Source organism: Mesoplodon bidens (genome assembly GCF_964165515.1).
Source record: "Mesoplodon bidens genome assembly, chromosome: 18".
Lineage (NCBI taxonomy): Eukaryota > Metazoa > Chordata > Mammalia > Artiodactyla > Ziphiidae > Mesoplodon > Mesoplodon bidens.
In genome coordinates this window covers 40,505,294-40,524,536 of record NC_138175.1, presented here as the reverse complement: position 1 = coordinate 40,524,536, position 19,243 = coordinate 40,505,294, and the positions used below count along the sequence as shown (strand labels likewise).

The 19,243-nt window shown below is 37.5% G+C and overlaps 1 protein-coding gene across 1 annotated transcript in view; it reads right to left on the bottom strand.

Annotated features, from left to right (window-relative positions):
- The window catches only part of URI1 (URI1 prefoldin like chaperone), a 65,579-nt gene extending 46,603 nt beyond the window's left edge, over positions 1-18,976 (bottom strand). Inside the window, exon 1 of the mRNA XM_081216184.1 lies at positions 18,536-18,976. Coding sequence (XP_081072310.1) covers positions 18,536-18,640 — 105 coding nt within the window. The 5' untranslated portion in view covers positions 18,641-18,976. The remainder of the gene's footprint in view (positions 1-18,535) is intronic.
- Between the last annotated feature and the right edge of the window lie 267 nt (positions 18,977-19,243).

The window sequence follows — 19,243 nt, the reverse complement described above, 5'->3', positions numbered from 1 at the left end:
ATATACCCAAGGGAATTGAAAGCAAGGACTCAAACAGATATTCGTACGTTCATGTTCACAGCAGCATTATTCACAATAGCCAAAAACTGAAACCAACCCATGTCCACTGATGAATAACAATATGTGTAATATACATACAATGGAATATTATTCAGTCTTTAAAAGAAATTCTGATATATGCTGTAATACGGATCAACCTTGAAGACATTTTATTAAGTAAAATAAGCCAGCACAAATGGACAAACACTGTATGATTCCACTTATATGAGATACTCAGAGTTATCAAATTCACAGAGACAGATAATGGTAGTTACCAGGGGATAGGGGAAGGGATAATGGGGAGTTAGTGTTTAATACATAGTGTCAGTTTTGCAAGTTCTGGAGCTGGATAGTGGTGATGGTTGCACCACAATGCCACTGAAATGCATACCTTAAATGATTTAAATGGACAAATTTTGTTAAGCATATTCTACTACAATTTTTAAAATAAAAAGTGAAGTAGAAAAGTGATAAAAATGAAACTAAATATATCAGTATTTCTATTATACAGAAATTGACTAAATATCCTAGACAAAAGAAAAAGATTTCCAGACTGGAAAAGATGTCCAGTTTTGTTTAAAACCATAACTATATGTTGTTATAAGAAACACACTTTGTACACAAAGAAATTGAAATTAAAAGATGAAAAGATATATCATGGAAACAAGCCAAAGCAAAATATGCTGATGTAGTCATACGAATATTCAACAAAGGATACCTCAAGGCAAGAAATAGCACTAGAGATAAAAATATTTCAGACTGATAAAAATGCCCACTGACCAGGAATTTATTAGAGTCCTAAATTTGCATGCACCAAATAGCATAATTTCAAATGCATAAGCAAAGGTTGAAAAAATAGAGAAAAAGATAAATCTACAACCATAATGGAGATTCTAAATACCCACCTACTCAGTGTTTGGAAATTAAGGAACATGTTTCTAAGAAACTCCTGGGTCAACAAACAGATCTCAATAAAAACTAGAAAATATTTTAACTAATAATGAAAATAACATACATAATGTGTGAGGTACCTAAGGTAATTATCAGAGAAAATTTTAAAACTCAAAGAATATATGTTCTAAAGAAAGAATAGTAAAAATCAATGACTTTTGCATCTCTAGGAGCTTTTATCTCAAGAAGCTAGAAAAAATTACAGCCAATGGGAAATTGTTAAAAGGAAGAAAAAGATAAAAGCAGAAAGCAACTTACGTAAGAAAGCAACTTACAAAAGGAAAATCAATAGTCTAAAATTCGTTCTTTAAAAAGACTGATTGAGACTGATAAACCCCTGGGCTTCCCTGGTGGCACAGTGATTGAGAGTCAGCCCGCTGATGCAGGGGACACGGGTTCGTGCCCCGGTCCAGGAGGATCCCACATGCTGCGGAGCAACTAGGCCCGTGAGCCATGGCCGCTGAGCCTGCGCGTCCGGAGCCTGTGCTCCGCAACAGGAGAGGCCACAACAGTGAGAGGCCCGTGTACTGCAAAAAAAAAAAAAAAAAAGACTGATAAACCCCTAAGAAGACAAATCAAGAAGACAAGACACATACAAGTTACAAATAACAGGAATTAAAAAAAAAAGGACATCACTACCAAAACTACAGATATTTCCAAATTTTAAAATATCCATACAAGGAAAATACAAGGCCTAGACAGCCTCACTGGAAAATTATTCCAAATATTTAAGTTAGAATCAATACCAATAACATACAAAGTTTTTTATAAAATACACAAAAATGATAGTTGTTTTATGAGGTCAGCATGACCTTGGAACCAAAACCTAACATGGACATTACAAGTAAAGAAAATTGTAGACCAATATCCTTCACAGACACAGAAACAAAATACCTTAACAAAACAATATAAAATTTAATCTGGCAATATATAAAAAGATAAACACCAACATAAGCAAGGGGGCTTTCTCCAAGAATGTAATAGTGTTTCAGTATTTTTAAAAATCAAAGTAATTCACCTCAGTAACATCTTAATAAACACAGAAAAAGCATTTGATAAAATTCAATATCCATTCATGTTAAAACTAGCAGAACAGGAGAACATTTTCTTATTTTCAGAGTATCTACCAAAAGTCTACAGCAAACATCATCTGTAACAGTGAATATTTAAAGCTGTTCGCCTCATACGCAGAACTATATAAGGAAGCCTACTATCACTACTTTTAATAAACACTATACTAAAGGTCCTATTTCATTCAATAAGGCAAATAAATAAAACTAAAGCGTAACAACCTGGAAAGAAGACAACTGCTATCATTCAGACAATGTGTCTGTATATATCTATACACATACTATCAAAATATACAGATAAACAATTATGGAATTCAAGTAAATTTAACAGTCAGTATACAAAAATCAAGTATATGTCTATATACTAGCAAAAGATGAACAGCAAATTACAAAACGCAATAAAAAATAACAAACACCTAGAGATGAATATACAAGACACGCAAGATTTATATACTTAAACTACTGAAGGAAGTTACAGAGGAACTAAATAAAAAGATATACCATGTTCATGGATTGGTGTAAACATGTCAATGCTCCCCAAATTGATCTTTAGATTCAATGCACTCCAAACAAAACCCTAGAAGGTTATTTTGTGAGTACTGCAGAGCTGATTTTAAAATATTCATGGAAAAGCAGAAGGTCAAGAACAGTAAAAGTAATCTTCAAGAACAACAAAGCTAGAGGAATTTTACTATATCAAGCCCTAGTAAGAAAGTGTGGTACTGGTGCAACTACAGGCAAATAATCCAATGCAACAGAAGAGAAACAAAACTACAAATACATGACCACATAATCTATGAAAAAGACATACTCCATATGGAATTAGAGCTATGCCTCAGAAGTAAAGGCTACATGCTAGGAATAAGAGCAAAACTGAAAGAGACCAGCCCTAACAAAATCCAAAACCAACTCTCAACTGAGTTGTGTTGATCCACTAGTACTCTGGCTGCTTAAAGAAAATTTACCTCTCTTTGTAGGAAGGTATCATCAAGAGTCTACAATTTTTCACTACAATGTCTGGCATCCAATCAAAAACTACAAAGAAGTCTGTGACAACAGGAGCTGATGAGAAATCAAGAGAAAAAAATAAACAGAAACAGAGCTCCATTTAATTTACATACTGCAGTTATAAGACATACTTTTATGATTAATATATTCATGAAAACAGAGGGAAGACTGAAGATGTCAAAACAGGCCTAGAATTCATTAAAGAAATGTCAAAACATAAATTCTTGGAATAAATACTGTAACTGAGATTAAGCATTTAATAAAAGGATTTTACCAGTAGGTTAGATACATAAGAACAGAATTAGTTAACAGGAACACAGGTCAGAAGAAGGTATCCAAAACGGCATACAGATCAAGAGGCAGCAAGAAAATACAGAAAAGAGAGTAAGATATATGAGACAATGAAAAATGTCTAATACGTGTATCCAGAGTACCAGAAGTGGAGGAGACAATGACATAAAACCAGCATCTGCAGATTAGATAAGAATTTTCTAAACTGACAAGTCATCAAATTACAGATTTAATAAACTACATGGGACTTCCCTGGTGGCGCAGTGGTTGAGAATCTGCCTGCTAACGCAGGGGACACGGGTTCAAGCCCTGGTCTGGGAGGATCCCACATATCGCGGAGCAACTAGGCCCGTGAGCCACAACTGCTGAGCCTGCGCGTCTGGAGCCTGTGCTCCACCACAAGACAGGCCGCGATAGTGAGAGGCCCGTGCACTGCGATGAAAAGTGGCCCCCACTTGCCACAACTAGAGAAAGCCCTCGCACAGAAACGAAGACCCAACACAGCAAAAATAAATTAATTAATTAATAAACTACATGTTCAAAGCAGGCTAAATACAAGGAAAACCAAATCTAGACACATCATAATCAAATGCCTAAAAACCAATGATGAAAAGTCCAAAAGCAGATAGAGGATGAAATATATAAAAATTTTTCAGGGAAAAAAACAATAAGACTGATGGAAGACTAACAGAAATGAAAGAAGTCAAAAGATAATGGAATGGTATCTTTAAAGTGTTGGGGAAAAAAATCACCTCCCAGCTCAGAACTAAAAAAAAATTACAATAGAATGTTTAAAAGAATAATAAGCCTAATTTTGGGGTGAAGGGAGTTACAAAAACATTGTAGAAGTAAAATATATGACAATAGCACAAATAAGGGAGGGTTGGTTCATGAAATTAAACCATCAAAAGATTATGTGAATAATTTCCTAAGCGGCAAAATTTCAGAAGATTTATGAATAATTTCCTACTAATTTAAGGTAGACTGTAATAAAAAAAAGAAATATTGTAGTCTCTAGGATAATAACTAAAAGGAAAATAAAAACCATACAACTATAAAGCTAAAGAGAGTTTAAAATAGAATACAAATATTTTACTAACACAAAAGGAAGAGAAATAAAGGAATAAAAAAATATGTGACAAGTGGAAAACATGGTAAAATGAGTAGAAAAAGTCCAACTAAGTGACAGATGAGAAAATTTAAAGACCCTAAATAGAGATATAACATGTTCACAGATTAGAACTGTAAAAATAAAAACACAATCAGGTAACATCAGAATGTTAACAATTAAAGACTGACAATATCAAAAAAACATAGTAACATTTAACTGAAAAATCTGAAATATTATTTTTTGAGTAAGAGCCTAATTAAGACAAGCTATTGGTGCCTCAAGATACAAGGTATGGATTACATAGAAAGGATTTACAGGGAATTCCCTGGTGGTCCAGTGGTTAGGACTCAGCACTATCACTGTGGTGGCCCGGGTTCAATGCTTGGGGAACTAAGATCCTTCAAGCCACACAGTGCCGCCAAAAAATAAAATTAAATAAAAAAGAAAGAAAGAAACAACTGACAAGATCTAGTAAATTAAAAGATGGATCAGGGAGGCTGAAAAGACTCTGGTTTAAATAATGTTGCCCAAAATCAGGATGAGTATGTACAGCATGTATATTAGGGACAAAGATAATAAATTAACTTTAGTAAATGAGATTGAGCTGTTTGTGGGCCATCCAAGTGAAGCTGCCCAACAGCCAACAGGTCTGGGAGAGCAGAGTGCATATAGGAGTATTTGAGGACATGCAGAGTGAGAAGAGACGACTGTCAGTGATGTAAAGTACAGGGATCACCAACATTTAAGCATTAGATGAAGACACTAAGGAGACTAAGTAGAAATGGAAAAAGATAGAGCCATAAAAAAATAGAGTCACAAAAGTTCCTATGGTACAGAGAGTTTCAAGAGTTTACCAGGGAACAATAAAAGTTTCAAATAAAGCACAGAGGCCAAGTAAGGCCAGATCTGCAAAATGGTCCACTGAGTTTGGCAAGTGAAATATAATAAAAACTTTAGGTAGAGTAATTTCAATGAAAAGACAGAGGTAGCACCTAGTTTACAGTAGGTTGAAAAGCAAAGAATTAGAAACAGAGCAATTATCACACTGCATTACGTTTTCTGTTAACATGTTTCCATACAAATTTTAAGTCCTTTGAGGGCAGAAAAGAAACCTTGTGTATCGCAGTATCTAGGACAGTGCCTGACACGTAACTCAGTTTTGTCTTTTTGTTCTTTGGGAAAAGGCACTCATTTTCAATAACTTTAATATTACTCGGTTCATAAAATCAAGAAATCAAAGGATAAGGAATAATGGCCAAATCCATACATTAAATGGGTTACTGTTTGCTATACTGTATTAGGATTTCTAGAACAAACGAACGAACAAACGAAGGAAAGAAAGATTTTTTAAACAAACACATTTAGGGTACTGTCCCCCAAAACATGTCATTATCTTAAGGTAGAGTAAATAAGTAGTGAGTACCCTGAAATTAACCTAGAAAGAGATGAGCCCAACAACACAAGGGTCTCAAATCACATTTTTTTTTTTTAAAAGGGCTCTTTATTTTTTTTAGTAATTTATTTATTTATTTTTGCTGTGTTGGGTCTTCGTTTCTGTGCGAGGGCTTTCTCTAGTTGTGGCAAGCGGGGGCCACTCTTCATCGCGGTGCGCGGGCCTTTCACTATCGCGGCCTCTCTTGTTGCGGAGCACAGGCTCCAGACGCGCAGGCTCAGTAGCTGTGGCTCACGGGCCTAGTTGCTCCGTGGCATGTGGGATCCTCCCAGACCAGGGCTCGAACCCGTGTCCCCTGCATTAGCAGGCAGACTCTCAACCACTGCGCCACCAGGGAAGCCCTCAAATCACATTTTAATGACCCTGGATTTCACTCTTAAGTACAATGGGAAGCCACCAAAGGATTATAAGCAGTAGAGAGAGTGACAAAATTACATAATTCGATTTACATTGCCAGAAAAAGAGAGACATCTCTGGAAAAAAGGTAGAAGGGGAGCAAGAGTGGAACCATCAAGACCAGCCTCCAAGTAAAAAATGATAACTTGAAAATGGCTGTGGAGATCACAAGAAATAGCCAATTCAAGGAACTCAAAACACTGTTCTCCAGTTTTTGAACATCGAGTCCTCTTACCTCTTTTTATTTAATGCTGTAGACTAAATTGAAAGTTAGAACCAATTGTTCAAAAAGGTAATTATATATGGCTTATAAAGCTAAACCAGTTTACCTTCTGGCCACTAAACCACCTTGAGGACTTCACCTATGAGAAACATACGCACAGAGTGATTCACTGCAACATTATTAGTACTATCAAAAAACTGAAAACCACCAAAATGCCCATCAGTAAGATACCAGATGAATACCTGATAATATACCTGAGTACTATGCAACCACAAAATATGATGAGAAAGATCTCTGTGAATCAAAGACTCCCAGATGTGTCAGTTAATGAGAAAATCGAGGGGCAAATATAATATGCTACCTTTTATATAAGAAGGTGGAGGGGGGATAAGACAGCAAATTTTAGTATTTATTTTTCAAGAAATACAAGAAGGATAAACTAGAAATTAATGTAAAGATTACCGATAGGGGTAGGTAGGAGCAGGGATGGGAATGAATTACCTCACTATACCTTTTGATATAGTTGTGATTTTAAACAATGCAAATGTTTTACAGACTCATAAAGTCAAATTGATAAAAAAGCAAACACTAAAATTCAATACAAATTGTATATCAAATCCAAAATATAACTGCACTGAAAAAAATAATAATTCAAGTAACTTTTGAGATCATTACCTAACTGCATACCCCAAGGGGGTTAATTCTGCAAGAATAAATTGAACTGCAATGAAATCATGAACTTCACTCATAGGTTTGCTGTTGGCAGTGGTATCAATGTAGTAATTCTAAAACTATTTTGTGTATACTGTGGAATAAAGGACATGAATAAATATAGATGTTATTGAGAACAAGGTTTCACTACAGAAAAAAGGAGATTCAAATATAGATGGGGGTAGTTGAAGAAGAATTTTGTGGTAATGGATCTGAATGCAAAGTATCAGGATCCACTGAACCCAATTTTAGTTTTTAGTTTGTTTTTGAACAGTTCTATTTGCAAGGATTGATATTTCATGACTTCTATTCTCAGATACTGCAAAGAATAAAGAGAAAATTTACTTCAAAAAACGGCTAAAACTCATTCTATCTTGCAATTATATATGAGTACATTGAACCTTTTCATAAGCCTAAGACACATTATAAGATCTTACTGATTATATATTTCCTGCGTCTTGTTTCATCACCCTAATAATGATTTCATGATTACTCATCAATTTTCCCAAACTATGCTTAAAGAAAACTATATAACAAGTAATTGAGGAATCATGGAATCATCTAGAAGGAATATGCTATCAATAGTAAAAATCATTCTTCAGTTTTCTTACTGCATTGACCAAAGTACTACATCATCTTTCAAAAAAGTGTATAAGACTAATGAAGACACCACCTTTGTAGACTGATTTTAGCTTTCAAACACAGTTGACAATTCAGAAATTTTCATTTTCTGTCCATAATGGGAAGGAGAAGAAAAGTGACAGAGAAAGACACTTCACAATTGTTAAACAAATTAAACTATGAATAAAAAAGATAACAGCTCTCTTCACCAGCACTGTCCAACAGGATTTTCTTTGATGATAGAAATCTTCAAAGTCAACACTGTCCAATGCAATAGCCAATGGCCACATGTGGCTATTGAGCACTTGAAATGTGGCTATTATGACTGAGAAACTTAATTTTTTAAAATTTTACTTAATTAGAATTTTAAACTTAATAGCCACATGTAGTTAGTGGCCACCATTTTGGATAGCACAACTAGATACAGATGATGGTGAAAATATTAATATAAATTAAATCTTAGATTATGAATCTTCAGACGACAATATCCTAGGTGAATTTTCTCAAAACTCAACAATCAATGAGTAATAAACAAAATTAACTCAAAGTTGATCAATGACCTAAAAGAGCTAAAACCATAAAACTCTCAGAAGAAAACCTAGGTGTAAATCTTCATGAACTTGGATTTGGCAATGGGTTTCTACATATGACACCAAAAGCAGGAACAAAAAAAGAAAAAATAGATAAACTGGACTTAATCAAAATTTAAAAACTTGGGACTTCACTGGTGGCGCAGTGGTTAAGAATCCGCCTGCCAATGCAGGAGACACAGGTTCAAGCCCTGGTCCGGGAAGATCCCACATGCCGTGGAGCAACAAAGCCTGTGTGCCACAACTACTGAGCCTCCACTCTAGAGCCCATGAGCCACAACTACTGAAGCCCATGCGCCTAGAACTTGTGCTCCACAATAAGAGAAGCCACAGCAATGAGAAGCCCACGCACCACAACGGAAAGTAGCCCCTGCTCGCAACAACTAGAGAAAGCCCACGCACAGCAATGAAGATCCAACGCAGCCAAAAAATAAATAAAATAAAATAAAAAATTTAAAAAAAATTTTTAAACTTTTGTGCATAAAAGGACATTATCATTAAAGTGAAAAGACAGCATACAGTATGGGAGAAAATATTTGTAAATCATATATCTGAAAAGGGTTTAAATACCTAGAATAAATAAAGAACAACTACAACTCAACAACAAAAAGACGACCCAGGGCTTCCCTGGTGGCGCAGTGGTTGAGAGTGCACCTGCTGATGCAGGGGACATGGGTTTGTGCCCCGGTCTGGGAGGATCCCACATGCCACGGAGCGGCTGGGCCCGTGAGCCATGGCCGCTGAGCTTGTGCATCCGGAGCCTGTGCTCCACAATGGGAGAGGCCACAACAGTGAAAGAACCGCGTACTGCAAAAACAAACAAAAAAAAAAGATGACCCAATTTAAAAATAGACAAAGGACTTACATAGACATTTCTCCAAAGATAATACAAAAATGGCCAATAAACACACAAAAAGGGACTTCCCTGGTGGTCCAGTGGGTAAGACTCCATGCTCCCAATGCAGGGGTCCGGAGTTTGATCCCTGGTCAGGGAACTAGATCCCGTATGCATGCCACAACTAAAGATCCCATGTACTGCAACTAAGACCCAGCACAGCCCAAAAAAACAAAAACAAACAAAAAAACACACACACATGAAAAGATGCTCAACATCCTTTTTCATTAGAGAAATGCAAATCAAAATCACAATAGGTCAATATCATTAACACCTATTAGGATAGCTCTATTCCAAAAAAAAAAAAAAAAAGGAAAGTGTTGACAAGGACGTGGAGAAATTGGAAACCTCATAACATTGCTGGTTGGAATGTAAAACTGTGCCAACGCTGTGGAAAACAGTTTGGCAGTTCCTCAAAAAGTTAAACACAGTATTACCTTGTGACTCAGCAATTCCACTCCTGGGTATATATCCCAAAGAACTGAAAACAGGGACTATAACAGATAACTCATACACCAACGTTCATAGCCACATTATTCCAAGAGTAAAAAAGTGGAAACAATCCATGTGTTCATCAACAGTTGAATGGATAAACAAAATGTGCTATATGCATACAACGGAATATTATTCAGCCATAAAAAGGAGTAAAGTTGTAATACATGCCACAACACAGATGAACCTTGAAAACATTAAGCCAATCACGAAAGGACAAGTATTTTACGATTCTACATCTATGAAATATCTAGAATTGGCAAATTCATATAGAAAGAAAGTAGATTAGAGATTACCAGGGGCTCAAAGGAGGGGAGAATTGGGCACTAGTTCTCAGTTCCCCATCTGTGAAATCAGAAGTTGGACTAAAACACTGGTAAGTTTAGTTTAGTTCCTTGGACCACTTCCCTGGCAGCTACTGAAAGTGGGTGCAAGGAACAGAGATACTCATCCCCCTCCCAGCCCCTCCACACACGCAACTTCTCCCTCATTAAAGGAGAGTAACTTAGCTTTCATCTGTTTTACATACTGGATTTTTGAATAAGGTTTTATTTTAATGAAGAAAGCTCTGTGCCTTAAAAAAAAAAAAAAAAAAAAAAAAGTTTGACTACCCGTAGTTTCTATGATCTTTAAATCTAAATATTCTGAAGTTTGGTTAATTCAGCTAATTGAAACAAGTTACCCTCACTCCATACTGTTAAAAAAGAAGAGTCTCAATAATGTTTCATTAGAAACAAAAAAAGATTTTTACCAGTATTATGTATCTATATTTTGACAAATAAGTGCAATATAAAAAAGTTGACCCGAAAAGTTTAAAAAAAGCAGTTAAAAATAAATAGCTTTACAAATTATTGTAGAAACAATACAAAAGATGGTTAAAATTCTCATTGAGGAAAAACCAAAACATGTCCAGTGGTATAAAAGCTCTTCCCTTGCAAGAAACGGAAATAAAGCCTGAAGACCCAGTTTGGTTTCGCTGCTGAAAAATGTACAAAATAACTTAGAAAAACCAGTTGAGGTTAAACGTTGTGAGCCCACTACTTGTACCTGCCTACTCTTGATCTGGGGAAAACTGATAACCATAGAGCAAGGCAGAGCTGATGGTAGGACAGCCAAGAGTTCTCCATCTGGGAGCCCATCCTACATTAACCTTCAAGTAAAAGTGATAGTTGCATCACAGTGAATGTAATTAATCTCACTGGACTGTACACTTAAAACTGGTTAAGGGGCTTCCCTGGTGGGGCAGTGGTTGAGGGTCCACCTGCCGGTGCAGGACACACGGGTTCAGGCCCTGCTCTGGGGGGATCCCACATGCCGCGGAGCGGCTGGCCCCATGGGCCGCAACTGCTGAGCCTGCGCGTCTGGAGCCTGTGCTCCGCAGCGGGAGGGGCCGCGATAGTGAGGGGCCCGCACACCGTGATGAGGAGTGGCCCCCGCTTGCCGCAACTAGAGAAAGCCCTCGCACAGAAGCGAAGACCCAGCACAGCCATAAATAAATAAATAAAATTAAAAAAAAAACTGGTTATTGCTGGAAAAAAAGATCTCTAAATTCTATTTTTTCCCACTCCGATAAGTTTTTAGGCTTCTTGAGGACAGAGATTAGGGAAGAAAACCCTGAAGCACTTGAAAGCAGGAATTATGTAAATGGTTTATTTTTGTACCTCCCTAAGTTCTAGAACAGACCATGCCAACCAGGAAGAGAACTACATATATCTGAATATAGCAGATGTTGAATAAAGGGGGACCGACTTGAAGGAGAAAAGAATCAATAAACGAACAATATACTTCTAAGAACAACAAAAAAAAGTAGGGTATTCCCACCCACTTAGTCATTCAACAAGAAGAACTTCATCATGTAACAGTCTGCAACAAGAACTCGGACATTTTTCTAAAAAGATATGTGGCAATATTCTTAAATCTCTTATGATCTTTGTGCACCAAACTTTACTTAATACAAAGAAGATTACTGTGTTTAAATTCTTATTAAAATATCCAATAAAAATGGGTTTCACGATCCCTTATCCTTACTTCTGTACATTACTTGTAAAAATTACTTTAAAAAATAAAAAGTAGGGGCCTCCCTGGTGGCGCAGTGGTTGAGAGTCCGCCTGCCGATGCAGGGGATACGGGTTCGTGCCCCGGTCTGGGAGGATCCCATATGCCGCGGAGCGGCTGGGCCCGTGAGCCGTGGCCGCTGGGCCTGCGCGTCCGGAGCCTGTGCTCCGCAGTGGGAGAGGCCACAGGAGTGAGAGGCCCGCATACCGCAAAAAGAAATAAATAAATAAATAAATAAAAATAAAATAAAATAAAAAGTAAAAAGATCCCTTGGACCTAGATGGTAAATGGTGATGACTATTTTTCCTGGTATACTGAAGGTTAATACATTTCTTAGCCCTGTCCACTGAAAGAGCCTTGATGCAATAATATCCCAGTGGCAATGAGCACAACTTGGGCCCAGGTCTAGGTTTCTCAGCATTTCTCATTAAAAAGAACCAGGGCTCTTTGAAGAAATAGTTAATTTCAGAAATAAGACAAGAAAGCTACAAGGGAAGCCTGGGACACCTTGTGCCAGAAAAAAAGGTCATGACCAAAAGGATCATGAGAAATGCCAAAAGGATGCCGGAGTCAGCTTGAAGGGGCTCCCACTGGCCAAATTTAGGACAATTCGAGCATCAAAAGGAAAAAGGAAAAATTGTAACACACTGAATTAAAAAACAAATAAAAAGGGTCTACACTAATACTAAAAGGGGGGGAAAGGGCTCCTCTTTACAGAAAAATGCCAGCTATAAACGTAGATGGTTAGAAAACCACTAATTTGCAAACACGGATATAATAATTGATTCAGGCAAGGATCATCCATGGTAAAGGGTTGTTGGGGAACAGGATATTTACAATGGCTTCAAGTATTTAATAAGTACTTTTAAAGTTCTTATTCCTTACACAAGGGAACAGGTACCTAAGGTGAAGAGATATCTCAGGTACCATCTTAAACAAGTAATTAGCAACACCAATAATAGAATAAAGTAACATTGTATGTCTCCTGCTGTGATGCAATAGGAAGTCATCATCAACTATGTATTATTCTTGCCAAAAATGATTATTTAATTCTGTTTCTTCATAAGTACATTCATCAGACATCTCTAAATTGTGGGCATTCTGTAAGTAAACTGTTGTAAACTCTTCAAAAATACCAATTTCATAAAAACAAAAGAATGTAGAGGGATTGTTTCAGATGAAAGGAAATTAAAGAGATAAGACGCTAAATGCAGCCTGTGACGGGATCTTGGATTGAAAAATGTTAAAAAGAACACTTTTAGAAAAACTGAGAAAATATGAATATGCCAACTAATATTATTGTGTGTCAATGTTCATTTCTTGGGTGAAAAAAAAAGATATGATTATGTAGAAGAACGACCTTGCTCCAAAATGATATATGCTTAAGTATTAGGACATGATAATATCTGCAATTTACTTTCAAATGGTTCTACAAGGAAAAAAAGAAAAGAAAATACAGAAAGAGAAAGAAAAGGCAAATGAGACAAAATAGGATTGATGACTCAAACTATTCTTTAAACTTTTCTGTTGTTTTACAATTTTTGAAAATAAAAAGCTGCTACTTTAAAAAAAAAAAAAGAAAAGAAAGAAAGAAAAACTGCCTTAGGACAGACTAAAAAGATCTAGACTCACTAATCTGGAGATGAAGGCAAGAATGATACAAGCTAAAAGATTTTAAAACCCAATCTGACAACATTAGGAGAACAAAATCAAACAGTTATGATCACAGCTTAGACCCCGTGCACCTTCTTCTCCCTTTCCCCATCAGTGTTTTGGAACTATTCTTGTCTTATACTCCAATCTGGAGAGGCCTAACACAATGAATATTGATTTTCTCCCCTTGAAATACTGTATTATAATGTTTACTAATAAAAGACTAAAACCAAAGCTGTTTCTTCTCATAGCACATGACTGGCATGATAATAATCACTAACAACAACCAAAACAAACTTTTAAAATAAAATATAACTCACAAGTTATGAGTTCTGAAAACCCAATTAGCTACAAAATGTATCTTTGGCAGTAAGCAAATATTCTTACGACTCTGCCTTTCTTAAAAATGATAAAAGAAAAGAACTACATTAGAAAGATCAAATACACATTCTTCAATAAACTACTTATAACTATTCAATTTAGAAAAAGCATTTTATTTTACAAAAAAATGCAAATAGCCAATAAATACCTGAAAAGGTTATCAACCTCATTCATTAGTTATTACTAGAATGGCTACCAAATACGGAAAGGACAGACAGTACCAAGTGGTGATGAGGACGTGGAATAGCTGGAACTTACACAACTGCTGATAGGAATGTAAATTGGCATAAGCACTTTGAAAAACAAGCATTATAAGCAAAACTGAAGACACAAATACTCCATAAGAAAGTTCAGGGCAAAAACTAGAAAAAACCTAAACTGTCCACCTGAAAAATTAAAGAAAGTTAATGAAGACTCTAACATCAAATTTGTAAACGTCTATCACAATGCCTGGCACACAAAAAAATTTATTCTATACAACGCAATCCCATAATCCCATCATTCCTCCCTTCACGCATGACAAATGGATTCTTGTCATTTAAGATTAGTATGATTCTCAAAACACATTCCAATGGTTTCTCACCTCACAAAAATAAAAACCAAAATCTTTAACAATGATCTAGTACAGCTCCTTACCTATCACAAACCATCTGTCATTTTAAATATGCCTATTCCATAACCTTACCACTAGAATGTGATCCCTGTGAAAACAAAGACTTTGTTTACTACTGCCTCCTCAGCAGAGGAAGGCATTAAGTAGGTACAATCCGGCAGGTAGCAGGTACTCAATAAATATCAGCTGAAAAATTATATGCTTGGATTCTGGGCTTGGAAAGAAGAATACCTGTGGTATGGAGTACATGACTGACAGTTTCCTAAACTATGTGCAGTTTATCATAAGAAATATGCAAACCAAAGTTAAATTAGCTGTTCTGCTTTATAAAAATTTGAAATATTTACTCTTAATGCATTTAATTCCCCAGGTTCTATATCAAGAAAGTGTACGTTATTCCAAAATTCCAAATTACATGAGTCACTCAGTTATAATTACAATAAACTAAATAATAACATTATCTTCATGAATATTCCAAAGTTACCATTATCCTGCAAATAAACCAAGGAAAACAATACTATATACCACTTTTTCCACAATACTATATGGCAGAATCTCAATAATTCTGTTAAAGATAATAGCATCTGGAGATATAAAACTCAGATAGAAACATCACCTTAGCCAAGAAACCAGTATTTCAGTAATGCAATTCAAAGACAGAACCAGATTTAACAAAAGGAAACTTCCCTAGAAAAGCCCAAGACACTCCACTGCAGTCCTAGGTTTAACTTTTATGGCATAGAACAGTCCAGAGAGTCTTCTAAGTAGATTCCATTTTTTCCACCAAATACTTTACTCCTATTGGCAAAAACAGATTTAGTTAAAAGAAAAGAGGGGGAAAAAAAGATGATCCAAGTTCCCTCTTGTCCCTGTATCTTTGGATAGAGAATTAACAATAAACAAATCTCCAAGGAAAAAAGAAAAGGAAACCACTTGGGGAACAGATATCTGAACACCTATCTGCTCTGGAGTAAGAAACAAACCTGCCTAACTGGTGTTCAAACCAGCCAAGAGCAATTTGACAGGAGCAGAAAATATTTAGCAATTAAAGATACAACATCCCATCTTTCATTAAAATTGATTAGGTTTTATCAATAGCCTTTCTTGGAAAAAAAAAATCCCATTCAATTCACTCACTTTCAGGTAAAATAAAAAGTTAAATTGTGTGCTTTTAAAACATTTAGTGGTGCATTTTCCTATATAAACTGTGTGAATATTTATATACATATAAACATAACTAACCACACCACATAGTGTTCTACAATTTTTAATGACTGCATAAAATCTCCTCATACCAATCCCCTTATGTTGAATTTTTAGCTTTTTCATTACTATAAACAAACCTGCAGGGAACCTTTCTGTACATGTCTTTTTGCTAGATTAAAAAAAAAAGAAATAAACAGAAGTTTTAACCAAAAAATATTTTTTTGAAAATGTCAGCATTAATGTCAAAAATGAGAACAATATTCAAGTATTTGATCCTGTCCATTTACTACAGATGTTGTCATTTACTGAAGTTGTGGATCTTTCATGCCCCCCTCCTTTGTCTTTTTCCTTAGGTTACTAATTTTTTTCCTTGTTATTCAGTGCTCCAAAGGATAAACAAGGAAAAAACAGAGAGAGGGACCAAGATAAAATGTGTTATACTCCTTATCTGAATTAAAAAGCAAAAAATTGATGAGCAACATTTAAACCACTTTACCTAGCAGCCATTCTTAAGGTTCCCAGAGAAAATAATGCCCTGAACCTAAGGTATCCATTGCATATAAAGAATTCACTTCTCTCCTCTGCATCTAGAGCCTACTAGCTAGCTACCATCCTAGGGAAAACTGAAAATATAGTCATTCAAATAATTTTCGTCAGGATCTAATTCTCTCACAGAACCCTGGTAGGGAAAGGCAAGTCCTAAAACACATTTAATTAGACTTATATAAAGAAATACTAACTGCTATACTATAAAACTCCTATGACATTTTTTTCCTTTTCCTTCCAAGCATGTCCCAACACTTCCACTTACTAGAGTTCACTGTACTCCTACAGTTGCTGGGTTGGTTTTAAAGCCTAAAGTCCCTCACAAAAATTTGACTGATTTATTTATTTATTTATTTACTATTTACTAGATAAAGTTTTCCTATACTGAACTATAATTAAAGGATAGCTATCTAACCAGTTTATTTTGTGGCCTCATGGGTCTCTCCTGTCCACTGAAGCAGATCCGATAAAATACAGTCTAGTCCATTTACTGAGGGAATTTATCATGAACTGGGAATGATTTTACATACCCATGACAGACATACACATGCTTATTTTATGTGCCAAAATAACATTAACACAGCACAGAAAAGTAATCTGGTACCATACTCAATGTCTACTGAAAACTGTCATCCAGGTTCCCATAGGACTGTAACTTGAGAAGGCAGTTTTCAAATGCAACTGGATACCATACCAGAAAGCTGTTCAGAGCACCCCCAAACCGTATCCTTTGTATTTCAGACACACGAACATCAGAATAAAACCAAGGATTTCTCTTTTTAACATGCCAAATAGGAGAAAACATATCAAGTCAGCAGTATGCAAACATCATACTATGAAGGAGGAGAGAGTTAATTCCTCTACAGAAAGAAAGACAATGGGAGCACCATTTTCTGAGGGTCTGTTTCACCTTTTCTAAAAGACTAAAAAATGTAAATAGTTTTTGCCGAAAATGAACAAATTGGTTTCATGAAGGGCTGTCTTTTCTTCTTTATTTATTCTTCTCTTAAAGAAAGAAAAAAAAAATCACAGTCTTACAATTTAAACGCATCGAACTTGAATTTTTAAACCCCCAACTTGAAGAAGGCCAAGTATAAAACCCAACCATTGTATATGGTATTAGAAAAAAAAAAAAAAAACGCCTCTCAGAAAGGGAAATCCAAAGCACAAAATAATTTAGAACAACCAGAACAAAGTAGGAAAGGTTCCCACAATTCATCCTAACAGGTTATTTCCAAGCAAACCAGGATTTAAGTTCTATAAAAAGTTCCTTATCTAGCTAAACTGGGTATACCAGTACACCTATGTAAGTAGTCATTTTTATACAGAAATGCTCAGTAGAAAAAGTTAGGAATTCCCAGTGTTTATAGTTTTTAAACAACTTCCTTACCTTTATAACCATGATACTCTCAATATGACACATTTTAAGTAAATGAAACGTTGCCTTTCAAAATAAGAATTTCAAAGATAGAAACAAACAAATGATACAGAATCCAAAGGGAAAAAAATCTCAGATTAAACAATAACACTGTATTTCTTAGACTGGTATACTTGTTCATATACAATCCCATTAGGAAATGCAAAACTTTCTTTCCTCTTTACTGGTAGATTAAAACTCATTTATATAATTGAAGTTAAAATTTAATAAAACAGCATTCTATCATGACAAATACTAAACCAAAGCTGAAACTGCACATGAAACGTTAGCATTACAAACCTAGTAAAACTTTTAAGTGCAATCAGATAAAGAGCAACAAAGAGTATACATTTTACCAACGATGAGGTAACAAGCTAAAAAAAAAAATAAGGTGAACTATTAATTCACAGCCTGTCCTTCACCGAGAATATTCCCACGCACTGCTGTACGCATTAAGATTAAAAACTCACTTTCATACGCAAGTTAAACAGATTATCGCATCTCTTTTCCCCAACCCTCCCCTCCCTTCGAAGGTCAAAGTGCTCCAGACAAGACAACGAAAGCACGTGACAAAAGTTTCCCCAACACGCTTTCCAGGCCTGGAGGCTATGCTCCTCCCCCGTTCGGGGTCCGGGTTGAGCTAGGCCGGGACCAAAGGGCTGCGGCCCACCGAGGGCAGGACGGGGTCGGCGGGGGCGAGCGGGGGTCAGCCCCCAGCCCCGTGGAGGGGGAACGGGGCACCGAGGACGCGCCTGGGCAAGGGCGCCTCCCGAGACCACCGGCGGAAGCGCGGGACAGAGCGCGGCCTGTTACCTTTTCCTGCTCCTCGCGGAGCCGCGCCACCTCTGGGGCGCGCAGCGGCGCCGCGGCCGAGGCTGAGGCCGAGGCGTGGGGCCCGGGGTCGGGCGGAGCCTCCATGGCGGGGCGCCGGGGCCTCAGCGGGGCGAACGAGTCCTAAATAAGTGTTTATGAAGGCGGCGTGGCCGGCGGCTGCCCAGCGCCCGCGTGCTCGCCCTCATGCACTGCGCGCCCCGCGCTGAGGAGGCCGCGCCCCACTTCTCTGCTACCGCGGCGGCAGCTGCTCGCGTCCGGGCTGCCCGCGGCCGCATCTCACACGCGCATGCCGCCCGCTGCCGCCAGCGCCCCCGCCGCTGCGGGCTCGGAGCAACAGGCCGGCCGTTGAACGCGAGAAGCCCCGATCCGGTGGCTGGGCCGAGCCAGGCGTCCTGTGGCGGCCGCTCCTCCTCCGCACCTCCCCCGTAGGCCCCGCCCCTCGTCCCGCCCAGCGCGGCACGCTGGGAAGCGCACGCAGCCTCCGCCCTTCGTCACGCCCCCGGTGATCGCGTGGCGCAGGAGCGGCGCGGCGGCGGCTGGCTTAGCTGGAGGCTAAGCTGAACTCTAGCCCTTTGGAAACTTTCATTCTAGGGAAGATCGACGCTCAGTTCACGGAGATGAGCCCTGTCTTAGCCTTGTGTCCCCCTAATGCCCCCAGTCGTTGAGCGCTGCATCTGACGGTAGGAG